Source organism: Chamaea fasciata, unplaced genomic scaffold, assembly GCF_029207755.1.
Source record: "Chamaea fasciata isolate MVZ Bird 193981 ecotype frontalis unplaced genomic scaffold, bChaFas1.0.hap1 SCAF_26, whole genome shotgun sequence".
NCBI lineage: Eukaryota > Metazoa > Chordata > Aves > Passeriformes > Sylviidae > Chamaea > Chamaea fasciata.
This window is the reverse complement of record NW_027094111.1, coordinates 6,412,406-6,428,669: the sequence shown is the minus strand read 5'-3', so window position 1 is coordinate 6,428,669 and position 16,264 is coordinate 6,412,406. Positions and strand designations below refer to the sequence as shown.

At 53.1% G+C, this 16,264-nt stretch overlaps 1 protein-coding gene across 3 annotated transcripts in view; it reads left to right on the top strand.

Annotated features, from left to right (window-relative positions):
• PTPRU (protein tyrosine phosphatase receptor type U) overlaps positions 1 to 14,919 on the top strand; it is a 56,617-nt gene extending 41,698 nt beyond the window's left edge. For all 3 annotated transcript variants that reach the window (XM_066204230.1, XM_066204229.1, XM_066204228.1), the window contains 9 exons: positions 151 to 305; positions 1,593 to 1,728; positions 1,820 to 1,969; positions 2,074 to 2,247; positions 4,252 to 4,392; positions 5,994 to 6,119; positions 8,403 to 8,560; positions 9,708 to 9,843; positions 12,053 to 14,919. In XM_066204230.1, the coding sequence (XP_066060327.1) occupies positions 151 to 305; positions 1,593 to 1,728; positions 1,820 to 1,969; positions 2,074 to 2,247; positions 4,252 to 4,392; positions 5,994 to 6,119; positions 8,403 to 8,560; positions 9,708 to 9,843; positions 12,053 to 12,115 (1,239 nt within the window). In that variant the 3' untranslated portion in view covers positions 12,116 to 14,919. The remainder of the gene's footprint in view (positions 1 to 150; positions 306 to 1,592; positions 1,729 to 1,819; positions 1,970 to 2,073; positions 2,248 to 4,251; positions 4,393 to 5,993; positions 6,120 to 8,402; positions 8,561 to 9,707; positions 9,844 to 12,052) is intronic.
• The last annotated feature ends 1,345 nt before the right edge of the window (positions 14,920 to 16,264 follow it).

Here is a 16,264-nt window from a genome sequence, read left to right as displayed (position 1 = left end):
CTCTTGCAGCCAAGAGGGGAGAGCTGTGGGGCTGCCCAAGTGTGTGACTGCTGTGTGGTCCATCTGCCTGGATGCTGAGCTGGCAAAATCATGGATTCCTGAGAAAATCAAGTGTTTGAGTGACCTTGCCCTCTCATCCTTCCCTTGCAGCGGGGTTACTCGGCCAGGCACGAGGTGAAGCAGTTCCACTTCATGTCATGGCCTGAGCATGGTGTCCCCTACCACGCCACAGGGCTGCTGGCCTTCATCCGCAGGGTGAAAGCGTCCACGCCGCCCGATGCCGGCCCCGTTGTCATCCACTGCAGGTGCGGGCAGGGCTCGTGGAACCGGTGGGGTGGAGGGGACCTTAAAGCTCATCCCCCTGCCATGGGCAGGGGCACCTTCCAGATTGCTCCAACCCCTGTCCAACCTGGCCTTGATGTCCCTCTGCAATGGCATCTGTCTGTGAAATGTCACCACTGGGCTGGTGGCAGCAGGGAGGAGGGGCTGGGGCTGGTGCAGGGGGACAAGCAGGCAGCAGCACTGTTTTGGGGCTGCCCCAGCCTGTCACTAGTGACAGTGGGCAAGGATGAAATGGCAATGGGCAGCTTGACCACTGCTGATGGTCAGGATGTGGGGTCTGGCTGAACAGAGAAGCAGGGGGGCAGCAGGACAGCCCCATTCCCAGGGTTACCCACAGGGCTGTCCCTGCAGGGCTCGGCCACTGGGACACCGGAGCTGGGAGGACATGAGTGACACATCTGAGCAGCTTTGGTGGCTCTATGTGCCCTGAGCAGGCATTCCCACAGGATGGGCTAATGGCTCTTCCTCCACTGGGCAAACCGGGAGGAGCTGATGAGTGGGAGGGATTTCTTTATTTTTTATTTGATTTCTTCCTGTCAACTGTCTCATCAGCGTTCATTCAACAGCCAGTGTGATTAGCGCCCATAGCCTGTAATCACTGATAATCACGATGAGTGATTCATCAGCCCCAAAAATTAGTATTTCACTAGAAAAGACTCTACAGGAAAGGGGCAGGGGTGTGGTTCTGTTCCTGACACATCATGGGGGGTGTCAGGGCACAGTAGGTCTTTGACTATGACTCCAGCCATGCCAGGGCCTGGGATGTCACCACTGCTGGGCTGGCTCTGAGCATCCTGCTGGGCTCAGCCTTACCCTGAGGGTGTTCCCTGGGGCATTCAGACCTGCTCGTGCCTGGGGAGCCTCCCTGCTTTCCCAGGGCTCAGAGCTGAGCCCTCCTTGGTGCTCTTGGGCTAGGATCCCAGAGGACTGTTGGCACCTAAATGGTTTAGTTGTCAGTTTTGTTGCAAAAACCATGTGTTCTGCTTTCTTAAATTAAAAATGAACTTCATACATGGGTGCCCACCCACAGCCTGACCACCACACACCCTTGGGGCTGCAGCAGGGATGTTTGGGCAGGTTTAAGGCTAAGCCAGGCTCCTGAGGTGTGTGAGGCCCTGGCAGCCCTGTGGGGTTGCCTGGTAAAAGGTCTGTGTGTTGAGACCTTGCTTGGTGCCCAGCAGCCTTTTGAGCTGTGTGTGGATGTCAGCACAGACTGGGAATGTGTTTGCTGTTTCCCCCTCCATCCCCAGTGCTGGCACGGGGAGGACTGGCTGTTACATCGTCCTGGATGTGATGTTGGACATGGCTGAGTGTGAGGGCGTCGTGGACATCTACAACTGCGTGAAGACCCTCTGCTCACGGAGGATCAACATGATACAGACGGAGGTGAGCGGTGTTGGGGACAGCCGGAGACACGTGGGGCCGCTGACACCAGCCAGCTCTGGAGGCTCAGCCCTGTCCTCTCTCCTCCCCAAAGGAGCAGTACATCTTCATCCATGATGCCATCCTGGAGGCCTGTCTGTGTGGGGAGACCAGCATCCCTGCCAGCGAGTTCAAGCCCACCTACAAGGAGATGGTGAGGATAGAGCCACAGAGCAATTCCTCACAGCTGCGGGAGGAGTTCCAGGTGAGTGTCCCAAACCCTCTGCAGCTCCTTCTTGTCCTCCCCCTCCTGGTGCCCACCCCTGCGGGGACTTGGCAGGGCTTTGAGGGGGACTTGTGTACCTGCAGACGCTGAACTCGGTGACCCCACACCTGGATGTGGAGGAGTGCAGCATCGCGCTCCTGCCCCGCAACCGGGAGCGCAACCGCAGCATGGACGTCCTGCCACCCGACCGATGCCTTCCCTTCCTCATCTCTGTGGATGGAGACAGCAACAACTACATCAATGCGGCCTTAACTGATGTGAGTGTTCCATGGTGAGGGAAGGGACTGCTTCTGTGGGCTCAGGCAACTTTTCATGGCAAAACTTCACTCAGTTTGGATTTATGGCCTCGTTTTGCACAAGGGCAGGAAGGCTCATGGCAGCTGTGTGCAGGGGAGGGAAGGATTGGGACTGGTGTAACGGGCTCCTGTACTCTTCTTTTGTGCAGTAGCACCTTGCAAGAGCTTTCCTCCTGCTCTCACAAGCCAGGCATTGAGGGACTTCAGGATTTTGCAGTGACAGTGGAGCAGGGGAGGGAGAGGAAGCTTTTTGGGAGGTTGGTAGCATTAAGCCCCCCTCGTGCTGCCAGCCTCCCTGTGATCCTTCTGCCCCTCCTCCTGATGAAATTGGGGGTGCTCTGAACTGCTCCCAGAGCCACCATGCACCCCCCTGGTGCAGTCGGAAAGGACCCCGTGGTGACAAAGCTATCTCCTAATGGCTGATGATCGCAAAGCAGAGTAGAGGATGCTGCAGGCTCCAAGCCCACACTGGGGGAATGGGGTCATTCATCACCAGCCCCGCTCCCCTTTCCTTGAAATGCTTTGACTGGGCAGCACAGAACCCCCCACACCTCAGGCATCTTCCCCAGACCGTCCTGGTCACAGCTGAGTGCTGGCACCAGGCTGAGCCATATGTTTTCCATGCTGTGGGTGATTTAGCTGGCTGGATATCTGTGCAGCTCCCATCTCCCTAATTCCTGCTCCCACAGCAAAAGCAGTTTGTAAAGCAGAGTGGGCTGCTGGTGGTGCGGAGTGGCTCTCGTAGTGGGATGGGAGTTTTGTTTCCAGCTTGCTTGCTGTTTGCATATCCATTTTATCATTACGCATCACTGAGCCTCCCTTAATCTCTGCTAAAGGGTTAGTGAATGAAATATTTTTTATAGACAGACAAAGCCCTTTGGATGAAATTCTTGCTGAAGGGATAAAACCTATTTCCCTCTTTTGGTAAAAAAAAAAAAAAAAGTCTCATTCTCTTTAAGTGCCAAAGTGGTTTGCTCAGTCAGTGTGTCCATCTGTCAGATCAGCTTGGCCTGTGCCACCCGTCAGCAGTGCTGGTGCCAGTGCAGCAGTGCCCTGCTCCACACCCTGCTGTCACTTACACCTGTGCCAAAGAGGAGGGTGCCAGGGCAAGCCTGGGCAGCACTGGTGAAATCTCTTTTCCCCTGCTGCACTCATGCCCTTCCTTGAGGGTGGAAAGCTCTCGTTGGATGCTGGGGTCTTACTGCTGCCCACACACAGGGGAATGGTTCAATAAAGGCATTTCTGTGAGCTCAGTCATGAGGGTCCACAGCAGGCAGAGGACCCCCATTAGCAGAGAGCTGTGCTGATTCTGTGTCTGAAGAGATTTGAGCCAAACTGTATTAATTTAAATGTGCCTGATGCAGTGTTGAGCTCGGCTGTCCCTTGGCAAACCAGCAGCAGGATGACCAAGAGGGATGTATCTTGTTCACAGCACAAACCAAAGATCCAGTAATTTCTTTCCCTCCCACTTCCTTCTTGCAGTCTCTAGGATCTTTTCTTTGGGGTTCTCTTTCCTCCCCACAAAAAAAACCAAAAACAGTTGAGCCCAGGTCAGTGGTTGTCTGTGCTACTCTCAGTGCCTGGTGGTGGGGCGCTGTGGGTGGGGGTGATGCCGTGGGTGATACTTCCAGTCAGGGCCAGGGTGCAGAGCTGAGGTCTGGGGTCTTCTGGGACCCACAGCTTCTGCTTGTTCTTGGCTCAAAGGTGACGTCTTTTCCCTAATTATTTATGCAAAATACTCTTTCCTGCGGGAGCACATTTTGGGTGTTTTCATCCTGACTTGGATCTCCCCATCACCGGGGCACAGAGGGACTGAGGCTGTGCCAGGAAGACTAGCTCTGTCCAGGCATGGAGAAGAGGGTTTTGGTCCCACTCATCTGGTTGCACTGGTTCTTTGGAGTGTGACAACGGTGGCTCCAGTGTCATCACTGTGTCCTTACTGGTGCTCGTCTTTCCTCTCCACAGAGCTACACCAAGAGCGCTGCCTTCATCGTCACCCTGCACCCGCTGCAGAACACCACCACTGACTTCTGGCGGCTGGTGTATGACTACGGCTGCACCTCCATCGTCATGCTCAATCAGCTCAATCAGTCCAACTCTGCCTGGGTGAGTGCTGCTGCCCTACTGACTGCGCCAGCCCCACAGCTGGCTTTGTCCTGCTCTGTCCCCATTGCCCTGAAAGCGCTGCAGCCCCTTGCCTTGCTCACTCAGCAATTTCTCCTCTGCAAGGGGACACAAGATTGTCTGCAGCACTCAGGATTTGTCCCCTGTAAGCACAGAGCTGGCCAGCTGGAGCCAAAGAGGTGTTGAGCAGCAGCCTAGCCCGGGTGCATGGCGTTGATGTTGCACTGAGATTGTGTTGGCATAGTGCTGGCATAGGTATCCTGTTGGCATTGGTGTAACGTTGGCTTTGAGTTGGTGTTGGTGTTGCGTTGATCTTGCGTTGGCTTTGAGTTGGCGTTAGCATTAAATTGCCGTTGGCGTTCCCGTGGTGTTGACATTGCAATGGTATTGCATTGGCGTTGTGTTGGCTTTGACATTGCCTTGGCTTTGAGTTGGCATTGGCATCAAATTGACACTGGCGTTCCATTGGTGTTGACATTGTTCCAACAGGTCTGTGTCCCCAGAGTTGGAGGAGCTCTGCAGGTGGGGTCTCACCTGAGCAGGGCAGAGGGACAGAATCCCTTCCCTTCCCTCTGCCATTTTTCCTCATTACTGAGTCCTACCTGAGTCTGTTCTTCAGGGATGTCTGGGTTACAGTATTTGGCTGGATCCTAAATGTTTACTGGTGTAAGACCAACAGGTAATAAATCAACCTTTCCAGCAGGCAGCTCTGAAAGGTGACTTTGAGGGTACAGCCCTCACTTGAACTACGCCTTGCCAAGGGAACTTTTAATATCCAAATTATAGTTCTGAGTCTGGAAGGCTCAGAGATCTTGGAGATTTATAGCCCCTATTAATAACCAATTATTCCTGAGACGCATTTGCTGTGCAGTTGGGCCCAGGCCGTGGCTGACCTGCGTTGCTAAATGCCCTGTGAAAGTGTGGTGACAAACATCATATATTTTGTGTCGGTGCTGGTTTCCCAGCTGTCACACTGTGAAAACAATCTCACCCATGCTCCAGGGACTGAGCTATCCATCAGTGCCATGATGGACACAGGAGGCTGCTCCCCAGAGATGCAGGCTGGGATTGTTTTGGCTTGGTGGGATGTCCTAGCCATGGGTCGAGTAGCACTGACATCCCATGTTCCTGTCACTGCTGGTGGCTGAGTGGCTCCTAAAGCCAACAGGGCTTGAGAGCCGACTGGGAGCAGCCCAGCCCTGCTCTGTCACTGTGCAGGATCAGGTCTGTGCTGGAACTGGGGCACAGCCCATCCCGTATCCTCCTGGAACAGCAGCGTCCATTCCTGGCAGTGTCAGCTGTTGTGTCTGTGCAGTGCGAGGGGGCTGTGTGGGTGCTGGGGGTGGGCCTGACCTTTCATCTCTGATCCCTCAATAACCTGGGAGATCCTCCGGCCATTGATGTGCTGAATGAGAAATGGCATCATCGTGGTCCAGCACTCCACGCTGGGGCCTCCCCATGCCAGCAGCCCCTCGGGCTCCAGCACCCGCCACTCCCTTCACAGGCGTTTCCTGATGCCTGATGCCCTTCCCTGTGTCCCAGCCTGCACTCCCAGTCACGGTGAGCTGTACTTCTCTCCACAGCCCTGCCTGCAGTACTGGCCTGAGCCAGGGCTCCAGCAGTATGGCCCCATGGAGGTGGAATACATTTCGGGAGTGGCGGATGAGGACATCGTGTCCCGGCTCTTCCGAGTCCAGAACATCACACGGGTGAGCTGCTTTATATGAATTACAGAATCCCAGGATGTTTTGGGTTGGAAGGGAACTTCAATACAATGTTGTTCCTTCCATGGGCCGGGACACCTTCCACTCTCCTTGGTTGCTCCAAGACCCGTCCAACCTGGCCTTGGACACTTCCAGGGATCCAGGGGCAGCCACAGCTGCTCTGGGCAACCTGTGCCAGGGCTTGACAACTCTTTTGGTGGAGAAATTTTCCCCTAATACTCCATCTAAACTTCCCATGATGCAGCTTGAGGCTGTTTTCTCTTTATCACTTGTTACCTGGGAGAAGAGACCTGACCCCACCTGGCTTCAACATTTCAGGGAGTTGTTGAGAGCAGTAGAATCCTTCCTGACTGCTGGGGTCTAACTCAGCTTCTGCAGAGGAGGCAGCCCCAGCTCTCCTCCTGCCAGAGAAGAACTTGTGAAATTGCCATTGCTCCATCCAACCTTTCTGGAGTTCACAGCTCCTTGAAAGGTGTCAGAAAACTGCAGGAAGACCTTTTTCCTCCTGCCTGAAGGTCCATCTCTGGCCTGCCACATACATAGCATAGGATGGACACTCCCCTGGCACCAGCAGAGCCCTTTCCCTGCAGGGTGAGAAGACTGACATAGATTTTTACCCTTTGTCAGTGTTGCATGGCTGGTTAAGCTTGCCTTGAAAGAAGAGAAGTGCAGGGCAGCAGGGAAGGGATGTGGTGTGCAGAGCTGTACATGGAAAGAAGAAGCTGATTTACCTACAAATGCCAGCTGGGAGGAGGTGGCATCCCTGAGGTCTTTAAACTCCTGATGGTTGCCAAGAGGCTGAGGCCAGTGCCCTAATGAAGGTCACTGGGCAGATGGGAATTAGGGAGCTTGGAAGGGAACGTGTGGCTTGGCTGACAGCCCAGCTGGGAAGGTGCTTCAGCGGGGTGGCCAGGGACAGAGGAGATAAATCCTGATTATCTGAACTCTTAACACAAAGAGGGTTTTGGTTCACGCTCCCTGAGGGAGCATCTGGCATTTCCTGGGTGTCAGCACAAAATCCTACACCAAATATGCTCAGCTCTCAGGTGGTAGAATATACTCTGGGCTAAATTAAAATGCAGCGTGATGGAAATCTCTGGATCAATGAGGAGATTCCTCCAGGGAGCAGATTGCTGGAGCAGGGCTGGGAAATGCATGGAGCCACTTTGTGCCAAGCCTTGCTGGAATGGAGATGGGCGTTGGGGCTGTCACAAGTGCTCCAGAGCTTTCACCTCACTTGAAAGCAGATCCCAAAACTTGCCTTCCCAGGCTGTCAAAGGAGTTTTCTTCTGTTTTAACTCCCTTTATTTGTTTGCTTTTCCTCCTCTGCCTTCCTGGCTTACAGCTGGAAGCAAAAACTGGAGCCTGGGGTGGTCAGCCCAATACAAGCACATCACCAGCTCACATCAGAGCTCCCAAAAAGGTTCAGGAAAGCTTCTGTTTGAAGTGTGCAGGTTGGAGTGGGCACCAAAAGCCCCAAACTCCCAGTCCCCAGGAATATCAGTTCCCCCACAGGAACACCTGGTCCTGTTGGATGAAGCTGTGGTGCTCATCCCATGCAGCAGGCACTTGAAACTGGGTGAATGGAGCCTTCCAGAGCTGAGTGTTCCCCATCTGTGCCTGACCCCCCTCTTTCTCCTCCACGTGCTCCCCACAGATGAGCTGCAAGCCCCAGGTTGTGTTTGGAGTGGGGTGGCTGTGGTCTCATCCCATCCCATACTCGGGATACTCCGAGTGCTCCTGAACAGGAGTCCCACATCTGCCCAGCTGAAGCCTGCTGAGCTCCGTGGATGTAATCCTCCTCCTCCTCCTGGATCCAGCTAACCAGATTAGGTTTCCAAACTAACCAGATTATCAGGTATTAAGCTCCCGCCTCCATGGCAGCCTCTCAGCAGCCTCCTGGTTTACAGCAAGCATGACGGAACCACATCCCATGGATCTTTGGATTGCAAAGAGAAGGATGTGATGGAGAAGCCATGGGGAGGCTCAGGGGCCTGGGAACAGGTTTTGGGGGATACATGGACAGCCCAAGGTCTCTGAGGTCAGATAAACTAAGTCAGTGGAGTTCTCCTGGGTGGGATGGGGTGGTGGAATGAACGTGAGCTGGAGGCCAGGGCTGAACCATCCATGTTAAAGCAGCAGGAAAGAGTTTTCCTCTCTGCCTCTACTGTCCATGCATGGCAAACCCCTCCTGCCCTCCGTCAAACTTCCAGTGGAGGCAAATGAGGGCAGCCCATGTGTTCCAGCTGATGAGTTTTGCTTTTCCAGTTGCAGGAGGGACACCTGATGGTCCGGCATTTCCAGTACCTGCGCTGGTCAGCCTATCGAGACACCCCGGACTCCAAGAAGTCCTTCCTGCACCTCCTGGCCCAGGTGGAGAGGTGGCAGAAAGAAAGTGGTGATGGCAGGACTGTGGTGCACTGCTTGTGAGTGTCAGCTGGGGAGGAGCAGGCTTTGCTGGGGGAGAGATGTCTCCAGATTCCATGTCTACAGCTCTGCCTGGAGATCCTCCACAAAGCCCTCACTGGGGTGACTTTGTCTGCAGTGGGGACAAAGCCCCAGATGGGGCTACCTCTGCCACAAACAAACACCATGTGTTTTGGGTGACCCACCCTGTGGTCACCTCCTCCATGAGGTGGATGCCTAGCAGGGTTGACACCAACTTGCCATTTGTGCTGGTCCCCCACCCTTGGCAGAGGTCCCAGCCCTGTCCCCACATCATGTGTGTGTAACGGGCTCTGAAGGGACGTGGCAGGAACTGTGCCACTCCCATCACTTGCTGCTCATTGGCGGAGGGGAACAGAGAATCATGGTTTGATTTGGCTGGGAAGGGACCTTAAAGCTTATCTCATTCTAGTGGGAGGGACGCCTCAGGTTGCTCCAAGCCCTGTCCAGTCTGGAGATGGTTTCCACCCCAGTCCTCCCTGTGGGATTGGCTCACAAACACCATGTGTGTTCCCCTCGGATAGGACCCAGCACGTTTGCAGATGGGGAGAGACAGCAGGCGAGCCTTTAATCAAAAACTAATTACAGCCTTGTCCATCTTTGTTAGCTGAAGGATAAGTTGAGAACATGCTTTATAAAGCTCTGGCATTGTGTTCTCTCTTCCTCTCCCCTGTTCCCATTGCTGTCAGGCTTTAGGCATGGTGGTGTGGGAACAGGGGTTCAGCCCAGCGTTTGGGGAGGTTCCCAGTGCCCCACGTGGAATGTGGGGTGGTTCCTCCAGGCAGCAGTACCACTGTGTCACCAGCCCAGGGTCACCTTTGCGCAGGGCAGGAGGAACACGGCAGCTTCCCCAAGGTCACAAGGAGTTCATCCATGGCAGGGCTGGAAGCTGAGCCCAAATGTCCAAGATTCAGCTGTGGTGATCCAAAAAGATGTTTTCATGCTCTTGTGAGGGTTGGAGGGCAGGGTCATTGTCCTGCCACCCCTGGAGCAGGTTCAGGTCCCCTGGTACAGGTACAACCCCCTGCTCTGGGACATCCCCTGGGATGCAGGGTCAGACAGAGAAAGGGAGACTTAGAGGGAGCAGGAGGGGGCTCTGTTGCCACTGATGTGTGTTTATCCCACCAGGAATGGAGGTGGCCGGAGTGGCACCTTCTGTGCCTCCACCATGATCCTAGAGATGATCAAGTGTCACAACATGGCGGATGTTTTCTTCGCTGCCAAGACCCTCCGCAACTACAAACCAAATATGGTGGAGACCTTGGTAAGCACCAGACCCTCCCTGTCCACCCTGGCTGCCAATCCCAGCATGGAAGAGAGGTGCTGGGGATGCTCACCTCGAAAAACGCTGCCTTTTCCACCCCAAATCCTGATGAGCATCATGGATATCCTAATGCCAGCGCTGTGCTGGGATGGGCTGGGAAGTGAGGCAGCTCCTCAAAGCAGCCTTGGACTTGTTTTTGTCCTGCCATGCCAGCATGGCCTCAGAGTCACTGCTGGGATTGTTGTAAATCCTCCCCAGGAGTTGTAAGGCAGAGTCACATTAACCCACGGGATGCAACTGTGGTTCTTCGGAAGGTTTGTGGCATTGGGAGCAGCGCTGGTGTGGAGTCTGATAAATTCCTGTTGGAAGTGTAAAAGGGAATGAGCACTTGGAGTGAAACGAATAGGTGGACAAGCTGCTGGGAGCAGTAATGGAGTGATGAGTCCTGAGGAGGATGCTGGAGCTGGCAGCAGGTCAAGGCAAAAAGCCCTTGCCCTAATTCAGGCCCCCGATGATGGACCAGGGGAGGGAGCGGGCGCGTGTCCATCCCCGTGGTGAAGGGATCCAGGTGCCCCATGATGTTTTAAAAGCAAGTCAGCTGGAAATGTTTACCCTGTTTGGATTATAAAATCCCTAAGTTGTAAAATGAAATGGTTTTGAGGAGGGGATGTTATTTGCATTAGGAATTAAAAGCGGAGGAGAAGGTGAGGGAGGGGGGAGGGATGCAGATAATGGAAAGATGATGTGACAAGCATGAAGCCACCAGACCCATTGGGCTAAATTGCAAAGGTATTAAAAAAGGCAACATTTCCCATCAGGACACAAGCCTCCTCCCGCCTCAAATGAACCTGAACTGGCTATTCTGGGAATCTCAATCTCCCAGAGTCACTGGGAGGCCGGATCCATGCCTGGTGTAAGGAGCTCAGCCTAGCAGAGAGCACTTCCAGCTGCCTGTGCCTCTTCCCCCTCTTTTTGCCCCAGGGGTTATTTTCATATGATGATAAATGGAAACAATCCCTTTCCTTAATCCAAAAAGCATTATGTGCTTTTCATCTGGGCTGCCACAGACTCCTCGCTTTGAAGTCCTTCTCCCCCTCTGCCTGCTCCCTCCTGGGATCCCGTGGTCACCCACCTGTGTGGGAGGGATAACAGGATTTTTGTGCTGGTGTTCAGGCTCCAATCCCCATCCTGCAGCCAGGATATGGGGAGATGAGTTTTCCCCTCTCCTTCCCTGCGGTCACACCCAGAGCGCTCCCACCTGATGTCCCAGTGCCTGTAGCAGCACAAAAACCTAATTTGTTTGGGGTTTTTCCCCCCGCTCTGATTCTGCTCATTGGAGTAGCATCTCCTGGGATGGGCACTGCCACTGTCAGAGCTCTCCTGAAGTTTTTGTGCTGTGAGTTGTACAAGGGCAGGAGAGCATGGGAACAGGTCATGAAAAGGACAGGGATGGATGAATCTGCCCTCACAAGCCCCAGTTCAGGGATTTTTGTTATAAAACCAGGAGTCACCCACTCTGGGCTTTCCCTTTGCACAGCTGATGGGGAGTGAAGGTTGGGAGGATGCTGACACCATCCCTGGATGTCTCAGAAAAAGCTGGGAGAGCGAGCTCAGTCCTGCCGGGCAAGAGAATTTGTGATAAAGGAATGTCCTGGGAGCCAGGGCAGGGCTTCTCCATCCAGTCCAATCATGGATATTTGCTGGGTGTTGTCCCCTTTTCCAGCCTCTGCTGAACTCAGAAACAAAAACTCCTCAATTTCCTGCCTAAGGTTTTATTGTGGACACCTGTGACCCCAGACTCCATCATTCCCATGTCTCTGCCATCATTTGATTGACACATGTCAGTCACTGAGGTGATGTGCCTGCTGAGCCCCCAGTGCTGGTTGTATCTGAGGTGGTGAATAAAGGTAAATTCACAGTAAGGGGATGTTGCAGTCCTGGTCTCTGCCTTGGGGTGCCGTGTGTCCCCAAAATGCTGCATTTCAGTGTGTGTGGAGCTGATGGATCTGGGGCACCATGCCCCTGCCCCAGCAGTGGGTGTTGTTTGCCATGAGTGGAGTTTTTCCTGGCTGTGGCTTCAGCAGAACTGTCAGGGGGCCCTGACAGGCGTTTCCTTAGGGCTGTTGACACGTGTTTTTCCTCTGATAGCGCTAACTTCGGGAAGTAGTTCCCTCAGGATCGTAACACCCTCTCTTCTCTCTCCAAACAGGAGCAGTACCATTTCTGCTACGACATAGCACTGGAATACCTGGAATCCCTGGAGACCAGATAGCACCTGGCCATGAGAGGGGCAGCAAGGGCTTGTGCAGGGGCTGTGCCAACCATGCTTCCCAGCTGGATGCTGTGTCCCTGCTTGGAGTGGGGAGGGAAACAGCAAAGGACCCACCAGGAAACCTCTTTGGATCCAGAAAACGAAAGGATATGGGAGATGTGTTGGCCGCTCTCCATCCTCCACTCTCTCTTTCCTCCCTGCCCTGGGTGTGTCCGAATGGGTGGATCCCACAAGTCGTCCCGTTCCTTGGAATCACAGCCTGGGCTTGGTGTGTGCGGGATGTGGCCCTGCAGTGCTGGTGGGTCTCTGAAGCTGCTGGAGAGGAGGCCAGGGAGGGGAGGAAGAGGAGGCCAGAAGGAGCTGAGGCTGTTTCCCAGCAAAGAGGGATGGATACTGGGAGATGTGCGTGGAATTGAAGCTGCTCCTCGAGGAGCATGGAGGCTGCTGCAGGTTTTCTCTCGGTGGGACTCGCTCTGAGCCAGAGCAAATACCCCCCAGGAGCTCTTGAGTTTCTGCCCTTTGGTACCATGAGTTCGATCCTGTTGTAGTTCTGTGAGTTCCAACCCTTTGCGTATCCAGCTCTGGACAGACATGGATGGGAGGAGTGGGGGGCACTGGCCATGCAATGTCCCTCTGCAGGGACTGACCTGGACCCTCTGGGTGCTTTTGCAAAGCTTTTGAGGGGATGGCTCCCCAGCATCTCCCCACCTTCCTCTCCATCTGTAACAGTGAATTTCTCCTGATGTCCCACTGGCACTGGGTGTGTTTTTAACCCTTCCCTTGTGCATCGCTGCATTTGAAGCAAAATCCTCAAAATTTGGGTCCATCCCAAATATTTCCTGGATGCCACCCCTGGGCAGTTGCCTGTTGATGCTTTTGGCTTTTGTTGGGCCTGGTGGGGCAGGAGGATCAGTTTTGGGGTGGTGTTGGCTTGGGCTGAGCTGTGCCAAAGCTGTGGCTGTGCATTGGGGCTGGACAGGGGAAGGTCCCCCCAGTCCTGTGCCACCGGGGCTGGTGGCTGAAGGTACCTGATGCTTTTTAGCTCCATCCTGCTGCAGGTGGGTGTGAAATGGCACTTTCTCCATCTGATGTTGTGGTATTCACGGGGACTCTGCTCTCAGCCTGGTTGTAATAAAATTACATTTTACCTTGGGAAGGTAAATTGCCTTGGGAAGGTGCATCCAGAGGGATCTGGATGTCTGGGGTCTGCCCGGGGAACTGAGGGAATGTTGTTTCTGTCCTGAGGGCCAGGCAGAACCCTTCACCATCAACTTTTGGGGGGATGGAGCAGAGCAGATGAGAAACTGTCCTTCAGATGCTGGAGGTTTCACGTGGGCAACCCTGTCTTTCATCCATCTGCCATCCTTCACCCTCCATCTGTGTTATCCCAATCCTCCAGCCCCACCTCCCCAAGGCAGGGCCAGCTTCCTTGCCCTGGTTGCCTGGGGCTGGTGATCCCTTTGCCCAGGGAATTCTCCCGAAGGAGTCATGAAGGTGCACAGCTGAAATGGCTGTGTGCTGGAGAGCAAACCCAAATGTTTCTATCCACCTTCCGAGGGTGAAGGAGAGCAAGAAGAGCCATCCCTGCCCTCTCTCCCCGCGGACGATGTCCCACCGCTGTGGTGATGGGGATTCCAGCACCCTCCCAGACCCTTGGCTCTCCCACCTCCTCCCTGAGGAGTTCACAGCCTAACAATAACTTATTCCAAGGGCTATATGACATCATTCCTTCCTTCTTTCCATCTCTGCTGTCTCACCTGCTGTGTGCCCATTCTGTCTCATCATGAAAAGGTCTTTTTTACCCCCAAATGGTCCAGTAACACCAGTACCTGGCTACACCAGTACTCACACTGGGATAAATTAGTGTCCTTTTCCCAGTCCAAATCTCTCCATAGACCATCTGTGCTGTCCTAGGGAAGGTGCTACATGCTGGGTGCAGAAATCATTTGGTTTTGTATAAAAATAGCCGAGCTGAGCCTCTGAAATCCCTGGGAATGGGATGGTTTCAGGGCTGTCCAGCCCTGGGAGCTGGAGGGATGCTGCTGCCTGGGCCACCCACATCCTCCCTGTGGGCCAGAGGGAGTGAGCATCCCACAGGGCTCTGCAGGTAAAGTATTGCCAGAAAGAGGAAAAGGAGGAGAGTTGAAACCCCAGTTAGTCCTACAGAGATAACAGAGACTGGAGGAGTTGTATATATATTTTAAAATCAGGATTTTTTCCTTTTTATTTTATTTTGATACCTCCTTGCTGGGTGTCTCCGGCTTTTTAGGGCATCTCTGGTGAAGGGCAGATTTTGAAATCCAAGTGCTATAAAACCCAACCCATCTCCAACTCCTACTGAGATGCCCTTCTGACATGAGGCAAGGACATCCTGTACATAGTAATATATATATAGAAATCTATATATAAAAATATAAATACTGTTCTTAAGATGGATAATGTTTATTGGTATTACAGATTGGAGTGGTGCTTTTTTTTTAAAATAAAAACAAAACAACAAAAAAAGGAAAAAATTAAAAGCCAAGAAAAACACCAAATTGGAACAATTTTGTCTAGATGCAGTCAAAGTGATCCTAAAAGCTGGCAGCATCCCAGAGCTGGTGCCAAAGGGACTTGGGACCATGAGACAGCTCCACCATGGAGGAGGATGGAGCAGTGGGACAGAGGGAGGGACACATCAAATGTGGATTGTACCACGCACATCCAGCTGTTATCTGTTTTTTTAATTATTTTGTTATTATATTGTTTTTGGCTTTCTTTCCTTTTAAGAAAATCAGTTGCATAAATAAATGTTCCAAATTTGTGATGGCCTCTGGAGTTCTTTCCTAGCTCTGAGCTGGGAGCTGTGATGTGGGGAGCCCTGAGGTGCAGAAAAAGCCTCTCTCTCAGCCCTATCTTTTAAAGGGTATTTTTGGGAGTAGATTTGCAGGGCCAGGTTCCTACAAAGCCCTCATGCCACAGAGAAGATGGGGTTGCCTTGTGCTTCCAGAGCTTTGCTGTTTCCTTCCTGGAGATCTTGGACTGTGCAGGGTTTACTGGCCACCCTGGCTGGCCACAACTTCTGATGGAGCTTCCCCATTTCTGGAAGAGGTGGTGTGGAGGAAAAAGAGCCCCAGGGCATTTCCCAGCTGGAAAATGAAATCCTGTCGTAAGAAGAGCCTTCAGGGAAAGTTGCTGCATTGTCTTCGGTGATTTATTTATTACAAAGCAACCTTCAGTTAAATGTGTTGTGGTATGAAACACTTCCAGTAACACTTGAGTCTTAATTTAATGGAGACCAAGGAAAAAAATCTAATTGACTTGTCAGGATTGTTTTTCATCTTTAATTAAGGTTTGTGAAGGAAGCAGTAATTACACTTTACTGATAAATAATAAAAAGGAGAATCATGCAAATTGAAACCAAATCCTGCCCTTGGGAAGGGCTTTGTGTGTGTGGGGTCAGTCCTGGCAGGGGTGTCCCTGGGCCTGGGCTCTGTGTCCCCAGGGCTGTCCTGGAGGGCAGGGTGGGCTCAGGCTGCTCTGAAGAGAGAGAGACAGCAGCTGCTCTCACCAGGAACCCAGAATTGTGGCTTATTAAGGTAAAAAAAATGGAGCAGTTCTGTGGGGACAAGGGTGGTGGCCGCTGGGTTTGGTGGTTCTGAGGCCCCGGGTGCTCAGGGGCTTCAGAGTGCATCAGAGTCCTTCCTCCCTTCATTCCTGCAACTTCTGGAAGAGGCATGGACAGCCCAGAGAGCCAACAGGGCCTCAGAGCCAGGACAGGAGCAGAAGTCCAGGTGTTTATCCTGTAATGTCCTGTGGAGATGTCCTTCTGTCCCACCTTGGATTCATCAGCGCGTCCTGGTGAGTAACCTGTTGGGGATGGGGTGGGATGGGATGAGCTCTCCTCATCCCTGCACAACTCTTTTCCTGTTGTGCAGAGCCAGGAGAGTTTGGCATAGGCATGGCTGGAGGCACTTGGGTCCTACTGCTGGTCTGCCAGGCCCGGATGGATCAAAGCTGCTTAAAGGGAGCACTTTGCATGTCAGTAACTAATCCCGATACATGTCCAGTGCCCAACTCTAGGCTCTTTGCCAGCCCCATGCCTCCTTTGTGCTGTTATCTGCAGCACACATGTCCGGTAGAGCTGCTAATAATTTCCTTAAGCCAATG